At 35.5% G+C, this 19,501-nt stretch overlaps 1 protein-coding gene across 1 annotated transcript in view; it reads right to left on the reverse strand.

The window, feature by feature from the left end:
* Positions 1 to 404: 404 nt before the first annotated feature.
* The window catches only part of TRIM33 (tripartite motif containing 33), a 131,904-nt gene continuing 112,807 nt past the window's right edge, over positions 405 to 19,501 (reverse strand). The window contains exons 13-21 of the mRNA XM_012000792.1: positions 17,815 to 17,947; positions 16,304 to 16,367; positions 14,554 to 14,713; positions 13,013 to 13,362; positions 10,358 to 10,481; positions 8,957 to 9,031; positions 7,040 to 7,192; positions 5,532 to 5,582; positions 405 to 5,452 (exon numbers count right to left, since the gene is read on the reverse strand). Coding sequence (XP_011856182.1) covers positions 5,240 to 5,452; positions 5,532 to 5,582; positions 7,040 to 7,192; positions 8,957 to 9,031; positions 10,358 to 10,481; positions 13,013 to 13,362; positions 14,554 to 14,713; positions 16,304 to 16,367; positions 17,815 to 17,947 — 1,323 coding nt within the window. The 3' untranslated portion in view covers positions 405 to 5,239. The remainder of the gene's footprint in view (positions 5,453 to 5,531; positions 5,583 to 7,039; positions 7,193 to 8,956; positions 9,032 to 10,357; positions 10,482 to 13,012; positions 13,363 to 14,553; positions 14,714 to 16,303; positions 16,368 to 17,814; positions 17,948 to 19,501) is intronic.

Genomic DNA, 19,501 nt, shown 5'->3' on the forward strand with positions numbered 1-19,501 from the left:
TGAGTTTAGTTTTTACCACTCCAACTTACACTGTTTCAGATTAACTTTAAGTTAATTAACTTTTCAGTTCCTGGTATACATACATGTTCTCTCTCACTCAGTCTTCTACATAATGTATTCTCTTTTCACTCTCTCTTAAGATTTGTCCACTGTCCTTTTATGAGTGAAAGAAATTGCTTTCCTGGCAACAAAGTTTGGGTTAGATCCTTTCCTATGCATTACAATTATATTGTTAATCCCTATCATAACATTGATTACTCTAACACAGAGTCTAAAGTCTGTGAAGACAATGACTATATCTTGTTCACTACTGTATTTTGGTGCCTGGCACACAGTGTAAATTTTTTAAATGATTTAAAATTATGATTAAGTTTCAACTCACAGAAGAAAAAAAAAGAAATTCATTTGAAAACTTTTTCAATTTTCTAATTTTAATAGAAATAACCAAAACAATGTGGCTTTCAAACAAGGGTTTAAAACTAATCTAATACAACTTCTACAACACATTCCAGAGCATTATAACAAGAATTATTTACAGGCAGCTAATGTATTAAATAACCATGAAAAGAAAAAACTTGCTTTTATTACACACCAGCAAAAATACAGGAACAAAACAATTAGAAACTGCAACCTTGTTTTAAAAAATTAAATATGATTATTTAGAGAATACAATACCACAGAAACAGCACTTTTTAAGAATCATATTGAAGGGCAGTTAACTATGTGCAAAAATAATAGTAGTAGTAGTAGTAATAATAATGAGGGGAGGAGACCAATTTAAATACTGGAAGCAAGGAACTAGTAAGGCTGTGAATTTAACCCTTTCGTGTGTAGGTATGTTTACATAAAAAATTAACAGGCTTTCAAATTGCACAAATCTTTTTTATAGGCTTATGTATATGTTTCACTGTGTTTTAAAACGTAGTAGATGCCTACATTTTTCAGAACCAGGAGCAGAACATGCATTCCATCCTTAAGATTGAAATTTAGGCCACACTTGAAAGGGAATATTGCAGTGGCACTTACAAAATCATTTTGGTGCCTTCCCACACATATAAATTTGGTTAATTTAAAAGAAGAGCATTTTCAATTTTAAAGATCACTTTCTAGAAAAGGGCTAAACTTAACTTTGTACATTTTGTAGTTTGATATGACAAATATATCCAAATTAACTTATTTTTGAAGATAGTTTTGTTTCTCCGATACAATAAAAAATATATAAACGACCACATAGGCAAACACAAGGAACTAAGATGAAAGAAATGCTATACATGCATTTTGACCAAGTAAAAGAAACCATTATATTCAAGAGTACGTGTTGAATCTGAAATGTCTATGTAAACTGTGGCATATAAATTTTTTTCCTTAAAAAAGTACCTTCAATTTTTTTACTCAAACACTTACTTTTAAAAAAATATGCAACTTTCCCCAATTTTTAAAATAAAATGCCACAATATATTGTCATTACTTCCAGCATACATTTAAATTTCTTAATTTTTAAAAGATAGACTGGGTGATATGCATACAAACTTTCCTATAAAATCACCATCCAGGAGAGGATTCTGACATGCTATTAGGCAACAGACTTAAAGCAGTGTTATTGCTTTATCAAGGAGGAGATAAACTGTGAGAAAAAAAAATTAAATATCCAGGTCTGGTACATGATCAAACTGTATTACACCTTGAAAATCTTGAATCACCTTCAGTAGATCATTAACATAGATGGTACAGAAATTAAGAATTCACGGTATGAATTAAGAATCTGTTTTAACTAATGGAGTTGGGTGCGTGGATTTTTTATAAAACTACTCACTGATCCGATGCTGAGTATGCAAATAAGCAGTGCTTTAACAAGAAATGAGATTTTTGTATTTCACATGTTGTACATGAATGGGGGTGGGTGTGGGATGTAAAAGCCAAGGGAGAGGGGGCCACAGCATCTACTCCCATTTTGGATAGTAAGAGACCATTTAATAACATATGGTAGGCCACAATCCAAGGGCATAGTTGGAAGACCTGAATCTATTAGCTTATTAACACTAATCACTAATAATTACATGGCAGGATACCTGCTGAGGTAATAGATAAATCTACAATTTGCACACTTATAAACCTTTAACTTCTACTTAAAAGCATTTCTTTCAATTAACTAAAAATTCCAAAACTTATCACAAAAAATGAGGCAACTGACTTAGCATTACCTAAAATTCCCTTATGTTAAGATACAGAAGTCAGAAAGTACCAACTTGTTGATCCAAAAATAATAATTTCAATAGTGGATCCAATGCCTTATCATTTCTCTGTAGTAATGGTATGATGTTTCCATATAGAGCATGACCTGCAATCTAACCATACTTTAGAACTTTCACATGCTTTGCCTTATAAAGCAATTCCTTCACTCAAGTGAATCGGCTGAGCCAAGTGCTGAAAACACAAATTTAGGTCAGCAGAACAGACCGTGCAACACTTTGTTCTTAGTTTTCTGATGGGAGAAGTAAACTGAAGTACAGCAAAAACTGTAAAAGCTTTTAAGAAAACATTATTATGTGGACTTTTCTCCAAATCTTCTAAAACACTTCCATTTAAACAACAAATACAAATGTGACAGTATAAAAACAAACTGCCTTCAGGGACTGACAGATATTCAATTTTGTCTTTTTAAAACATAAATTAATAGGAAAACATATATCTAAATATCAATTTAAGTTTTTATACTTTTTAACCATAGGTATAAATGAGCTGAAAAAATCAGCTTAGAGACACAACGATCAGTGTGCAAGAAAAAAGCTTTAATAAAAAATCTAAAGTGAATACCTTAATGGTGGCATGTTGATAGCTATTAATAGTAATTCCTCAGCAGTATAAATTATCTTAACAGAAATGGAGACTATTAAATGTTGACAAAAAAAGTGGCTTTTAAACTGATTTAACCAATCTTAAACCAAAAAAAACTAAAAACTCTAACATGTAATTTTAAGGGAACACAGTTATTTTTTAAGGCCCCAAATACTGAAAAACATTTACCTAAAATGTGTTTCTCCCCTCAGTTAGCAGAATCTATTTATGACTCATTATCTACAATTTTTTAAAAGGATCCATTTGAAGAGCAATACAAAATATTAAAACTCAAAGGCCTGACAGAAGGAAGTTATACTGCTGCTATTCCTCACTTTCCAAAAATGTGCCCTTAGATATATGTCTACTTATAAACTGAAATCATGGATTTCAAGTTGTGAAAAAAGAGGGAAACAGGCATAGGCATAAGTATTTTTAAATAATTTTCTCCCTCTTATAAAAAAACTTTTCCTAGGAATTTAAAATTTGAGTAAAATGTTTAAACAGTTTGGTATATTTTCAAAGGCTTATTTTTAAAAAATTGAAAGTGAAGAGGAAGCCAGGAATAAAGTAAATCAATAGCAATAATAAAATCAATACTCTTTAAATACACAACCAGGAAGCCTAAATCATATTCCTATTTACCCCCACCCCTTGTTAAGAAAAGAAAAACAACCCAAAGGAATTTGTATAATAATTTCTTTAGAGCACTTTATTTGATTCAATATGTACTAAAAAATATTGACCTCTTAGACAATTATGTGAAATAATTTTGAGTAGTCTACTCTCTGAACTGCTTAAACTGAATTTTTAAAAAGGCAAATAAATGATTTGCCACAAAACTGCTGATTTCTGAAAAATATCTAATGGCAAATTCTTCTATTTTGGTCTCTGTATATTCTAAAGTGTCCATACAAAAGTAGGACTAAAATCTTTAATCAAACAAAAGAGAAGCCTGTAACACTGTAGAACACACATTTTGAATCTGAGCATCACAAATGAAGAAAAGAAAAATGAACCAGAGCCAAGTTGATTTATCTGCCTCGGGTGCTGTAATTGGGGTGGTAAAGGTGGGTTTACTCCAGTAACCATTCAAGTGGGGATTGGCTCATTTTCAGGATTTACTTACAGGTCTCTTCTAAGTCCTTTAAGCCCCCAGTCCATGCAAATGTCCCACTTGGTGGACAGATGAGTAATCTAACCCCACCGGGTTTATTTCAATATTTCGATATCTCAATAATAAGCTGCTTCTGAAGATTTTTTGAGAAGTCTGTTCTCTATTAAAATAAGATAGAACCTCAAAATATGAATGTGAACATTAGAAATAGACAGAATATATTACAAATCCATTCTTGATAGGAACATTAGTAAGAATACACATTAGCTTAAAAAACAGGCTCAGCAAATGTTGCTGATCTGCCAAAAGTTTTAGTTCACTATTTACAAATAAGACAAAGTGAAATACAGAAAATTTTACACATTTGGTAGTTGACAGATACTGTTTGCCAATAGTGGTCTATCAGAAAACTGACATGAAGGAAGACTGGAAAAGAGCCAGTTGTCACCTTCTCAATCAAATTTAAATGTACAGAAAACTAGATTAATTTTGAAACAAACATTCTGCCTTTCATGGGAATAACTGTATGATCACATGATTTGATTGGGAAGTACAATTGTAAGTGTTTTCTGGAAATGACTACTATAACTCTAAATAATCCACTAATGAAAAGTTACCATTTTTATTTCAGTAGACCATTGAAGTTGATTAAATGATAACTAGTGGTCGTGTTTCCTAAACCCTAAGTATGAGTAGAAAATAAAACCACTGCTGAGTTCTTTATATCAATTTAAAAACTAAGACCCAACAGCATAAAAATGAGAAAAAATATAATGGCATGATTCAATGCAAATCTGCACTGACATTAAAGTAGAATCTGAGCTACTTGGGTTTTCAACTAGAAAACAACCTGATATGTATGTGTGTGAAGAGAGAGGGTTAAAAGTTGTTTTAATAACTGTGCGACCTAGTCCAAAAAGAAAATTTATCAAGTGACACGAGCCTCAAGTATTTACTCGTACACCAAGTATCCTGCACCAATCAATAGCACACAATCATCAACATTTGCCATTTCTAACAATCAGAGAATCGCCCTCATTAGAACAGAAATCCTCACATCATTTCACTTTTGCTTTCTGCTTTTAAAGTTGCAAACAGAGTTCTCTCCCCCTTTCTTGACAAGAATGTGTTTCTGTCCATTATTTCAATCTAATACTGTGTAAAAGCTATCAGCTTCTTCAAGGAGGTGCCCACTGTAGGCAGGATATTCCAGCAACACTTAAAAGTTTTCTGGGTTGTTTTTATTTTTGTTTTGTTTTTTAACAATTGATTCAAATCCATGTCATTTTACTTTATATGTACTGGTCTCTCATCTGACTTTAGGCGTTTTCTGCGGGGCTGTATAAAGTCTTCATCAGAGTCCTCAGTTACCTCACCATCATCCTCTTCCTGCTCAAACTCTGGCAAAGGTGCGAAGGTCCTGTCTGAGTAGATCTCTGTCAGTTTATCTTCAAAGTACAATGCAACTGCTTTCCCTGCCTGAGCTACTTCTGAATCAGCCTGCAAGCAAAAGATAGGAATATTCACCTATTGGTAATGCATATTCCTTCACCAAGTTTGCATGGTCTGAAAAGCTTACCTTCAAATTAATCTCTTGTGTGTCTGCATAAACTTGAACAACTTTCATCATCTAAAAAGGATACCAGAGTCAAAAAAAAAAAAGGGAAATTATAATCCTTTCTAAAGTTATGAGACTGTATAGGATTGGCGACGAAAAGTCAGCCATACTAGGGAGAACAAATTGCTATAACCAGATAAAGTGCTTTTCTAAAATTCTACAGAACATGGAACCATTTTCTTTACAAAGCCCTGTTACTAAAGCTACTGTGAAACCTCAGTAATTGTCTTATTTTGAATTATCAAGGTCAATCTGAATAGGAATTGGTCTGAACACATCAATCTATTCAAGAGAAAAATATTTGTGAAGCAAATTATATAAGAAACCTTGCTTTTAAAAACTGACACACTTTCAATAAACCACTTAATAAAAATTATATCTGTATAGCAACATGTTAATCATAAACTATTTAACTATTACTGAGGCAGGTAACATGGGTCTTATCAACTATAGTTCATGAAAGCATATCTATTTGAAAATAATTTAACTACACTGAAAAATAAGACAAAATTTGGGACTAGTTTCTAAATTTAACTTCAAATTAATGAGATTTTACTAATATACTCTGTGCCATACTGCTATAAAGGTGACTTAGAATTTTCACCTTATGAGGATTTTGTTTTGTTTTCAATTTTAAAATGCCATCTGGATGCTTCCAGAGGTAGTTACGGGAATACGTTACAGGATTCGATGTGATTTATTTTAGTAATAATCATATGGCACCCAAATTACATCAGCAATAAAAAGACTTTAGTATTAATCTTTTAAAAGATTTTGTGGATTCTCATTAAATTCCACTTTCTTCTCCTATCATGAAAATCTTCCATAATAATTAACAGAATTGATTTTATCCCTAAGATAATAAAAACAATTTTCCTGAAACAGGTATATATCACATTTCTTCTCAAGGTATGGCTAATTCAACCTTACCCTCAAAACAAACCAAACCAAAACAAAACAAAACAAAAAAAACTCCAAAAACCAAAAAACATAACCAAAATTAATGAAAGTCACACTGCTGAAATAAGAAAACTCAGTATCATATACTCTGGGCCACTATTCAAGATAGGTCACCAGAGATTAGTTTAAGGTTCTACATTTATGTTGTCGATAATAAAATGCAAGGACAAGGGTGCAGATACTTTCCTAACTGTACCCAAAATGTAAGCTGTTTATAATCATATCCCACACAAAACATACTTAACTACGGACAGTACTTTCCATACTTATGCCAATCCTCAACTCATTTAGAAAAGGTAACATTCTTAATGTATTATATTTAAGTATATACTCCAAATTATACACAATAAATTTTCTTCACTGGAGCTGTTAATACAATCAGATGTTTAGCAGGACTATAGCAGAAAAAACAATTTTAATAAAACTAAAGTCTTTCAGCAGAAAAAATAAAACAAGGAAACAAACAAAAACTAACAAATCAAGACTCTATAGGTTGGAAGTTAACATACTTCATTAAACCTTTCACAGTTCTTGAAGATCAAACGGACATCAGCCACAAAGTCATCTGGGATTTGGTAGTGTTGGGAATGTTTTTTCTGAAGCTTCTTTTTCACGGTGGATAAATCCATTGGTTTCTTTATAATTTTATAGTAGTTTGGTATCTAAAATAAGCAAATAATGGCAAATAAGAATTCTCCAAAAATGCCAAACTGTTTAATTTGAAAATGCATAGCATATTAATTTTAGGGGGAAAAAAGTTATTATAGAGCCAGCTGCTTGCAAATTTTGATACAGACATATGTACTTTACATCTTCATGAAAACCAAATCTTATGCAGAATATGTGCCAATCTTCATAAGTTAGTCCAAGCCCCCAAAATCCTACTTTTAATAGTAAGATTTGGAAAGAAAGCAATTAGCAAGGGTAACCAAACAGTAGCCTTGAGGCAACATTTGACTTATCAGAATTTTATGACTCCTCAAGAGTTTTTATTTTTTTTTAAAAAAGAAAATTTATAAAATATATTAATGTTACAATTAGAATATGATGTCTTTTGGAAGACATCACAGAGAATATCATTTACATCACGAAATCTTGACTTAGTAACAGAGGAAGCAAGACTGTTAGCACGTAAGAAAAATTTACTAACTTTATTAACCATTTAATGTTCATGCTAGGGAATTCTGGCCCCAACCCTGGCCAAAAACTTCTACCCTTGGGATAAAAGTAAAGTTAGAGAAGCTATTTTATTGATTGATTAATTGATTTCTGAGATGGAGTCTTGCTCTGTCGCCCAGGCTGGAGTGCGGTGGTGCCATGCTGGCTCACTGCAACCTCCAATCCCCTAGGTTCGGGCAATTATCCTGCCTCAGCCTCCCTAGCAGTTGGGATTACAGGCGTGCGCTACCACACCCGCCTAATTTTTGTATTTTTAGTAGAGAGGGGGTTTCACCATGTTGGCCAGGCTGGTCTTGAACTCCTGACCTCAAGTGATCTGCCGGCCAGGCCTCCCAAAATGATGGGATTACAGGCATGAGCCACCATGCCTGGCCGAGAAGCTATTTTAATGGCCCATAAAAAGAAAACATTTGAAAGTCATTTTCTACTTTAAAATCCCTGCACTTGAAGATGAGACAAATTTTCCAGAAACAGATGATTACTGCTTGTACAAAACATCTTCCGTCTACGCCTTTTGTGATTTAAAATTCATTTCTCAGGCTACTCAGTAAACAAGTCAACTACCATTTAATACTCTCTAACAGGCCTGGTATGTAATAATGTACTATTCAACAACTGATGGCTAGTAATAAAATGTGTGTAGAATATTCTTATCCCACTTATTAGGCACCAAACACCTCTAATCTTCCACTTATTGTAGCATTTTAGAGCCTTTATCCCTTACAAAAGTCAATGACTATAGACTATGCTAAACACTTTACATAGGTTATCTTATATAATCCTCAGAACAACCCAATGAGGTAAGAAATGGTGTCAGAAAAGAAAACTTGAGTCTTAGAGAGGTTGAGGAGCTTATTCCAGAAAGCTGAGGTGTAATACAAGCTTAGTGTAAGGCCAGAGCCTATACTCTTTTTTTTTGAGACAGTCTCCGTCGCCCAGGCTGGAGTGCAGTGGTGTGATCTGACTCACTGCAAGCTCCGCCTCCGGGGTTCACGCCATTCTCCTGCCTCAGTCTCCCAAGCAGCTGGGACTACAGGCGCCCGCCACCGTGCCCGGCTAATTTTTCTGTATTTTTAGTAGAGACGGGGTTTCACCGTGGTCTCGATTTCCTGACCTCGTGATCCACCCGCCTCAGCCTCCCAAAGTGCTGGGATTACAGGCGTGAGCCACCGCGCCCAACCGCCAGAGCCCATACCCTTAAGTATTATGAGACTTCCCCCACTGAGCTACTAAGGTAGGCAACTCACCGAAGCAGGAACAGGCTCCTGGAATTCAATACTTAATTCATGGCAATAGAGGTAAAGCAGAAGACGTTCACATTTCTGGCCCAAACAAGGAAAGGAAAGCACATGAAACATTTTTCTCCTAATAAAACATTCTCGAGAATGAGAACTATATCACAACAAAGTCTGATTACAACAAACTGAACACAAGCCCCCTGTTTATTAGATACTCAAGTAAACATGAACACCCAAAGAAAACTCCCGTGCTTCTCATTTTGTTTTCAGACTATCTTTGGTTCTACTTTAAATAAGAATGGAAGATAACTAAGGTAATTTATGGAAGGGAGTCACAAAAGCAACATCTAACACTTTGTGCAAAAATTTATAAATTACTTGGTAATAAATAAGTAAATAAATCATCACTGTTGCTCCTCATGGTAATTCCTTAGACAGGCAAGATAAATGTTGAAAGTTATTATCCCCTTTCTTCAAATGACTCCAATCAGGTTCAAAATAAAAATGGCCTTCTCAATCTAACTCCAGAAACGTGTTTTTACCCAATCATGAGTAAACTGAGATGCATTTTACATTCACAGTCTTCTATTTATCTAAACTTCTTTTAATACAAGTCATACAAGTTTGTATACCCTAAACACGTATCTTGTCTTCACAGATAGTGGATGAGGGTTTTTGCAACTATATACACCAGAGTAGAGCCAAACTTAACTCTAATGACCGCATGACAATGCAAAAGATTCTGTCTTTGGAAATCAGACTACAGGCCAGATTGGTAAAATTCTGAGTAAAGTAAGGAAAGAGTTTCCATTTTTAATATGATGAGAAGCTATCAGAGGATTTTAAGCAAGGAAATGATAGACTTGTTTACTTTTTAAAAGAACGCTGTTTAATACAGAAAACAGACTATAAAGGTCAAGAGCAGAAGCGAGGAGAGCAGTTAAGAGATAATTACAATAGTCCAGATGAGAAATTACGATGTCTGTCTAGAATGGTAATGGTGGGAAAAGGTGAGAAAATGGTATTATAGTTGTTATTATTTCATTTCTAATAGGTTTCTAACTTGAGCAACAGAAATGAATGGTGGTATCATTCAATTAAGGGGAATACTGGGGGAGGAATACACTTTTTTATGTTGTTATTTGCTTGGTTTTGTGTTTGGAAGGAGAGGATTAGAAATTAAGATTTTAGTTGGGACATCTTAAGTTTGAGGAATCCGGATAGAAGGGTCTGTAGTTCAGGGTTAGAGAAAAAAAGACTTCAGAGATCATCAATATACCATCAGATGACAGGATTAAAAATTAAATGTTACCAGGTTTTGTGTATGCTACACAGGAAAAAAAAAAAAGATGTATATATAGGCAGACCACTACTGAATCCCAGTGACAAACCAACTTATTTGACACTTACCCTTTGGTCCACGGGGCTTAACCCCTGTGCAGTTTTCCCCTTCTTACTATGTTGCAAATTATCACAATCGTATTCAACTTCTGGCTTTCCAATATCTCTACAAAATGTGCATATCCAGTCCCCACTAGACAGGGAAATAGGTAATTAGTCCACGTAATTATAAAAAAAGCCTGCTCTAGAGAAGCTACTTCCCTAGACAGGGCCCTGGTTTATTTTCTTAATAATTTTTTGGAAAAAGGGAGGTTTTATAGTTGTGAAATCTCATCAGGTGAAGTCATGTGATTAAAAACTCCTCTAAACTTTCCTAGTCACGCATCAATTGATTACTTTCTGGAATGCATTATAAAAATGGCATCTCTGCATTAAAAGGGGGTCTCTAAGTAGTGATGAGCAGTACTTGCAGCATAAGGCCTAAGACCAACTCTCCCAGGTCCCAGTATCACCATTATGTAGACTCAGTATTTATGAATAAGAAGAGCACGGGTTACAGAGTTTCTCAGGTATCTTGTACCGTTTTGGCATGTATTAAAGTGCCAAAAGTAAATCAGTTGTTTTTTCATGGTCAAAACCTAGAATACACACACACATACCTACAGGCACAAGCACATGTATATATACCTCCTTTTTTTTCAGAGACAGAATCTCCCCCTTGCCCAGGCTGGAGTGCAGTGGCACAATCTTGGTTCACTGCAACCTCTGCCTCTTGGGTTAAAGCGATTCTTGTACCTCAGCCTTCCTAGTAGCTGGGATTACAGGCATGCGACATCATGACCGACTAATTTTTGTATTTTTTTTTTGAGACACAGTTTCACTCTGTCCTCCAGGCTGGAGTACAGTGGCATGATTCTGGATCACTCCAACCTCTGCCTCCTGGGTTCAAGCGATTTTCATGACTCAGCTTCCTGAGTAGCTGGGATTACAGATGCCTGCCAACATGCCCAGCTAATTTTTATGTTATTAGTAGAGATGGGGTTTCACTATGTTGACCAGGCAACTCCTGACCTCAGGTGATCTGCCTACCTCGGCCTCCCAAAGTGCTGAGATTACAGGTACCCGCCACCATGCCTGGCCAATTTTTGTATTTTTAGTAGAGATGGGGTTTCACTATGGTGGCCAGGATGGTCTCAAACTCCTGGCCTCAAGTGATTGACCTGCCTTGACCTCCCAAAGTGCTGGGATTACAGGCATGAGCCACTATGCCTGGCCACCTCCTATATTTTAACCCTACCAAGTATATACTTTGTTTTTATCAGGATTTCTTATCAAACTATGACTTCTAAAATGATTTATTTATATTCACTCCCTCTCTCTATATAGATAGATATATGGTGATATATAGACAGGTATATACATAGATCCTAAATCTAGGGATATGTACTAACCAATCTATTTGTTTGTTTTTCTTTTTCAGAGACGGAGTCTTGCTCTGTCACCAAGGCTAGAGTACAGTGGTGCAATCTCGGCTCACGGCAACATCTGCTTCCCAGGTTCAAGCAATCCTCCTGGCTCAGCCCTCCAAGTAACTGGGACTACAAGGTGTGCGCCACCATGCCTGGCTAAGTTTTTTATTTTTTGTATTTTTAGCAGAGATGGGGTTTTACCATGTTGGCCAGGCTGTTCTCAAACTCCTGACCTCAAGTGCTCTGCCTGCCTCAGCCTCACAAAGTGCGGGATTACAGGTGTGAGCTACCACGCCTGGCTAATTTGCGCCAACATTTTACAATCCTTTCAAAGTTATTTGCCATTGAAAGAAAGTATTCAGTGGCAAAATTCTGACATTCCAGTAAATATTACTACCCAGAGAAAACTCTTAATTTCAAGATCAAAGTGCCAATGCTTTTCTTTTCTAAATAAGAGTAAAGAAAAAGAAGGCCCTTATTACATCTCTAGCAAATAACTGTATCTCCAAAGACTTAGGTAAGAAATTACAATTCTTCAGAAAAATATTCTGGCACTGTTTAAATATCTACTAGTTTTCTAATCCAAAAGGCTGACTCTTTCAAACGGGGTACTATTATTCAATTAAAGTTACTGCTTCTCGGGAATTTGAGAAGATATATCTTTTTTTTTTTTTTAACTTGTAACAAGAAAAAAGCTGGGTTTACCCCTAGAATACTGATTTACTTCCACTAAAAAGAAACTGGGGGACAAGAGAGAAAGGAGAAGATTGAAAAAAACAAGTATGACTCTACTATTTTATGGTCTCTGAAATCAGAGATGAAAGATTGCATGAACATAAAGTATTAAATGGAAGGGAAGAACTACAGCTCTTCTAAACCAAAACCTACCACTTGTAGATGCAAAAACTGATCCCTGATAATTAGTGAATTGCCCAAGCTTACTACAGAATTATAACCAGACTACAGGCTTTGTAACCTTAGCCCCCTCTTAATTTAGAATTTTATCTATTTTCCTTATACTGAATATAAACTAAAGGCCAGGAGATGAAATCTACTCTTTAACATTAATGTACCACTTAGATCTTAGATAGTTTATTGTTAGTTTCTCTGGAAGCTAATACCGAAAGAATAACAGGCTCCCTGTTTTACAGAAATACTACGCACTGGTTAGAAGGCCATCTGCCCTGAACAATCTTCTGTTATTTATTTTTAGCTTATGAAAATAAACACCAAAAATCAATTATTTCACTGGTACCTTGGAAAGCTAAGTAGTGTTGGAACATGACAAGTTAGATGAAAGACCTTTGGACATTTTTCGCAGCACAAGAGATCTCCTCCATTTTGGCAGACAGCACACCAGTCTTCATTTGGGTCATCATCTTTATTGTTGCCATCTCCTCCAATCCTTGCTGACCTGTGCATGAGGCTTCGAATTGGGGACTTTCCATTAACAAGGCTGCTGAGCCCTGACTGTTTGCAGCTTTCATTCATATCTGTAGGTTCAGTTTTCACATGGTTTTCCAGGCTTGCCAATGCATCCAACTCACTTTCTAGATGCAGGTTGGTTGAGAGAGGTGGTGTCAAGCTACTCTCAGGACTGCTCAACTAAAACAAAACGATCATAAATTCTTGAAGAATCATTTAATCTTTATTGTATGCAGTATGTGCATTTAAAAGTTATGTGAATATGCATATAGATATACTGACATAACTTAAATTTATTTTATGAATCACAATAGTGCCATAAAGAAATGACAATAATCCCAAAATTATTCAGGCACACTAACATATATGATTTTAAGGGGTCTGTCCCTCTAATAATGTCTCACTCAGATAATAAGTAAATTAATTAAACTGTTAAGCTACTGACTGGGAAGTCAGCATAGGGTTATACTTTTCCTTGAGAGAGCTAATTATGGCACACTCCTTTTCACACCTAGAATCTTTTGCATAGCATTTTAGAAGCATTCTATAATATTCTTCTGCTCACCTATCATTCCACTATACTGTAGGAAGGTTTCAACAACTTAAAGAAATCGTTCACCACCCTTGGCACCCATTTTTTTTATGGGGGTACTTTCTAAACCAAGTTCTGGATGAAGAGGTAACAGTACTCCAAACACAAGGCTGAATCTCTTGCTCTCTGAATCTATATATACTGTGTTAAATGTACTAATACCTTGAGATGAATTCCTATGTGCCAACCATATAAAAAAGGAAAAAGAAGCCCGGTCAGAAAGAGAAAACAAAAATCAAAACATTTAAACCAAGAGGGGCTTAGCCTTCCTTCATTCTATATTAGAAATTATATAAAATGTTCCACTCAAGGAACTCCAGAATGATTAGTAATACATAAGCCAAAAGACAATCTTCCTATCACAAAATTCTGATCAATAAATTTCTTTTGTGTCAGCAATCTTAATGCTGCGCTCACAGGTCCAGGAGAATGCCAAAGATCTTTTGTGGCATGAGATTCAACGTGACTACTGAAATAACAATTTCAGGACAAGATACAATCTGATTTAGCATAATGGCAAGAATACTGACTAAATACAAATTCAAAGATAATTTCAAATGAGTACTTAGTACAATTATTAAGTTTTTTCTGATAATTACAGCTGACTCTCAGACAAAAAAGTTGAGTTAGAAAAAGATGTATCTGGCTTGTGCCAGGCATGAAATTTCAAAAATAAATAAATGTTCCTAGAACCACTACTTAGTCTTAATATACTCAGAGCTGAAAGAATCAATGAAGTGATGTCCTTAAGTCCCTGTCAGACCCCAGTGGGAGCTTACCATGCAAGCACTCCTCCTGCCATCCTCTGTTTTTTCTTGTTTTACACCTCCTGAAAAGCTACATATTTCATCTTCAGTCCCAGGTTCTTGCTTGACCTTCACCTGATCAGATTTGAAACTAAGACTTGTCTTCTCAGCAGTTCTTCCCGATGAGCCACAGCTAATAAGAAACAACAAATAAAGATCAGATACGTTTGACATATGGTATAAATAAAAACAATTATATGAAAAGTAATGTTTACTAAAGTGAAGACAACAGACTTAACTTTGTAGACGATAAGGATATCTCATAATGTGGTTAAGGGGAATGTGGTATAAAGCCTAGCTTCAAACTCTTTAAAATTATGCAGCAACTTTCAGAAGACCCTGAAAACACATTTTATGGTTTGAAGCACTTCTATCTTCACACATACATACACACACACACACACACACACACACACTCCTATTTCTTAGCTCTGTCCACTGAAAAGGCCTAAGAAACAATGAGCAATTCAGTAGCAATGAGTGCTATTAGCACTAGAATATTATCCTCAAACACTATTTTCCTGCTTTTCTGCTAACATTACCAGAACTTCCTGGGAAAGTAGCTGATTCCAGGTCTGAAGCAAGAAATGTACAAAATGAACCTGAAACACTGTTTCACAGGAAACACTGAAGTTTAAAAAAGACTGCTGTGATTATAGCAAAAGCACTAAGGAGCAAGCCTGAGAAAGCTCTGAAGGCCAAAGATGGAATAATGTTAAGTGTTCAATACATATATACATACATACATACGTAGATACATAACATATATAATGGATTAAAATATATAAAGTATGTTTAAATATCTCAGTCCATAAAGGTAATAACAATAAAACTGTCACTGTTGGAGGGTGTTAGAAATCAATTCGTTACCACAAAAGCAGGCAAATAGAATTTATCCTATCTTTCCTATAACCCAATAGTTGATGACGAAAGTTTCTCTTTACAGAAATATTCTAAATAAAGAATGATACAATAATTAAAATATCATATTTCAACCAGCAGAAAAATAATAGAGCTAAACAATGATTATTAACGGTTGCGATCACAAAAACCCCAACCAGGCATAATTCGCCCCTGCTGGAAGTACACACTACCACTACACTACCAAGTCTTCTTGCCCTCCCTTCCCCAAAAGCAAACCTAAATCTGATCAACCCTCTTGACCTAAATACCAACATAGACAAAAAAACAGCAGGCAGTGTGTACTTAAATGACAAGATGGAGAAATTGGGAAAACATTATAGGAGAAACTACATTTTTACAACAAATAAATTGATAGTGACATAAACAAACTGATGGAAATGTATAGAGCTTATTTGCATCTGATTCAAAGAAATCATCTGGTTCTTTTTAAAAGGCATTTGTTGCAAAAATTGGGAACACTAAACATTAATGGATCTCTACTGATATTAAAGAATGAGTTGTTAAATTTTTTTAGGTGTGATAATGGTTCTGTGGTTATAAATTTTTAAAGTTATTTTCATTAAGTGATATATACTGAAACAGTCACAAGTGAAATGACTGAGATTTGTTTCAAAATAATTCAGACCAGAAAGGAATTGGTAGAAGAATAGAAGCAGCAAGATTGGACATTATTTGATCACTGTTAAAGCTGGGTGTTAAGTATACAGGGGTTCATTGTAATATTCTACTTTTATTATATATATTTGCTGTTTTTCTTAACAAAAAGGAAAAAAATAATTATTAATGACATAACACTCACCTGCCTCGACTGCCAGTACTAGAAGTACTTGGGGGTCTCACAGGTGTGTGAGAATTGGATAAACCTAAAAAGTAGTAAGTCAAAATGAGTATCAATGCATATAAGAATATTTGGAATTCTACCTACTGGTCACAGAACTCAAGATTATTATAACCCAGCTAAAAAATTCTTGGAAATCAGATCTAGTCACAAAGTCGGGAATACATGTGTAACCATTAGCAGACATCAACCAGTTTCTCTCAGCTGTGTCCAGACATCACCTCAGAATCCTCCCCAGGGCACCACTATCCAGTCAATAAAACAGACCAAGAAAACATTATCTGCCATCCCTCAACAAGTTATTTGATAAAATATTCTACTTAGGTTCCCATTAATTATTTTCAGAAGTCCTAAAATAATTCTTATTAAACCTTAAAAATTATGTGATTTAAAAAATGTTAATTTTGCATCTCATGGAAAATCCATATTCACAAGTGAACTGTTCTTCCTCTAGAAAGAAGTAGGTGGTCCGTTTCAGTAAGAAAGAAATAACATTTAATTTACATCAGAAAAATACATTCAATAACACTTCTAGAATGTTAACCTGTTTGGAGTTGCTTCAATCACGTATTCAAGAGTCCCAACTGAATCATTGAGTAATGGGGTTAATAAAACCACTGGGATTTTGGAAGAGAGCTACATATCATGGCTATTTTAATAGTTCTCAGCAAATTTTTTATTTTAAAATTACAGTTTGAAAATTAACCTGCCCTTCTTCAGCTCTTACTTTTTAAATAATTTTTCAATGTTTCATTATTTTACAAAGTGTTTTAAAGTTGACTTGGAACTAAAGAACTCTTCAACTGACCCTCTGTATTGTAAAATATAAGATTAAACCCATAAAAGGCTGAATATACTAAGGGCTGAGTAATCTGGAGTTCCAAACAGTGTTGACTACAGATATATATTAATATGATTTCAGTTAGCGAAAAGAGTACCAATAGTATTTGAACAAAAATAATTACAAAGAACAATCAAGAAAAAAATATCTGTTATTGTGTCAACTTGGCTAGGATATGACACCCAGCAGTATGGCCAAACATCAGTATAGATGGTACTGTGAAGGTATTTTTTTTAGATGGGATTAATTAACATTTAAATAAGTGGACTTTGAGAAAAGTAGATTATTTTCCATAATGCAAGTGGGTCTCATAAAATCAGGTAAAGCCCTTTTAAGAGAGAAGAGAAGATGGAGCCCTGTTCTCTCCCCTACCTCCTCATGCCCCAAAGAAGATATTTTGTCTCAATACTGTAACAATACTCTTACCTGGGTCTCCAGCCTGCCTGACCTGCCCTGCCAACACCCACAATCACATGAGCCAATTCCTCAAAATAAATCTCTCTCAATCTCCCTTTCTCTCTTCAAGTAGACCTCCTACTTATTCTGTTTTTCTGGAGAATTCTGACTAAGATAGTGAGACTGTTTTTTTTTAGGTGTTAAAAAAGTAAGGTAATATCCCTGTTTGCTTTACCTGATGATCCTGGAGAAAGGGCAGAGGGTCCTGGGGAGGGATTCATGGTGCTTGTAGGCTGTGGGGGTAGGTGACTGCCTGAGATGTATCTACTTAGTAGATTATCTAAACTACTTGAGCCAGCATCTTCCAACTGAAGAGAAAGAAGATAAAGACAAATTTGCTTTGATTAAAGCAGAGAAGTTATTAATTTTATGTCACTGCTTATACTCAGTTTATTAATAAACTAACAGATTATCCAATATCAAGTTGAGCCTTATTATTGCTTCCTTAGGGTCCCCTGAGGGCCCACACAGTATAAAGTTTATGTGGATAAAACTGTATTATTCAACAAACAACTACGTGCTCAGAGCAAAACAAATCCTGTATGTTCTATTATGAAAATAGCTGACATGCTCTGACACTTCTGCCATTTCTCAAAATTGCCGCAGGACCTATTTATCAGTATTCTTGTCCCCAGTATCCCTCCATTTCAATGTCCATAATAATTCACTTAAACAGAAATGTAATTATGTTAGTACCCAGCTCTAAAGCTCTAGAAAATTCTTATAGACCACAGAAAGCCCTTAGCTTGACACATAAGGCCCCTTACTACATAAAAAAGGGCACAGTCAACAGTACATATGAGCCCTTCCCTTACTTAGAGGCAGTAGGATAAAGCCAGAAGACCCATAACTATGATTCTGGGCTGGTTCTCAACCTGAACGTCAGTTTCCTGTCTTTAAAACATGCCACCTATATTGCAGAACTCTGATTAAATGAGAAAATGTGTAAGAAAGAGTAAAAAAAATTATTCAAGTATGGATATTACCTTAAATCTTACACTATTTCATAAAAGAAATGGTCATATTGTTCTTTTACTTATTTTTGAGACAGGGTCTGGCTCTGCTGTCCAGGCTGAAGAGCAGTGGTGTCATCTTGACTCACTGCAACCTCCACCTACCAGGCTCAAGCCATGCCCTCAATTTCAGCCTCCTGAATAGCTAGCACTACAGGCATGTGCCACCATGCCTGGCTAATTTTTGTGGTTTTTTTGTAGAGATGGGATTTTGTTACATTGCCCAGGTTGGTCTTCAACTCCTGAGCTCAAGCAATCTGCACACCTTAGCCTCCCAAAGTACTGGAATTACAAACAAAACAAAACCCATGCCAGAGACATGAAGGGCTGAAGGTGAGAGTAGGCAGTAGGTTAGATGGAGGGATAATCAAAGGACAATAGCAGTTGCGTTACCCTGTGGTCATAGCTGTTGGCCAAGGATGCACTTGTAAAGCTGTAACTACAGGTGAATCCCTAGCTGCAACTCAAGTCAACTGGAAGATTTGTTATGAGGGGGGAGTACCTAATATGGGCCAGAGATGAAAATGGGGCTGCATGCCACCTAAAAACAAAGAAGGGGGAAGATGATTCAAAACAGACACGAAAATCCCAAGTTACCTATTTCCACTCCTTTTTGTACTCCTCACCTGCAATTTATATTTCCTGCTAGAAAGATAACTCTAAGGGTAGAGGATGGACAGGTCAGGAAGAGGCAAACAGGAAGTACATTAAAGGGCATCCCTGATGTCATTATAACCTCCAACAGGTAGCTGCTAACTGAAACATTCACCTGTGGGTTTCACTAGACATGGATAGTCACCATAAATAAAAACTGAAACATTCACCTGTGGGTTTCACTAGACATGGATA

The sequence above is a fragment of the Mandrillus leucophaeus genome, unplaced genomic scaffold, assembly GCF_000951045.1.
Source record: "Mandrillus leucophaeus isolate KB7577 unplaced genomic scaffold, Mleu.le_1.0 Scaffold64, whole genome shotgun sequence".
NCBI classification, from domain to species: domain Eukaryota; kingdom Metazoa; phylum Chordata; class Mammalia; order Primates; family Cercopithecidae; genus Mandrillus; species Mandrillus leucophaeus.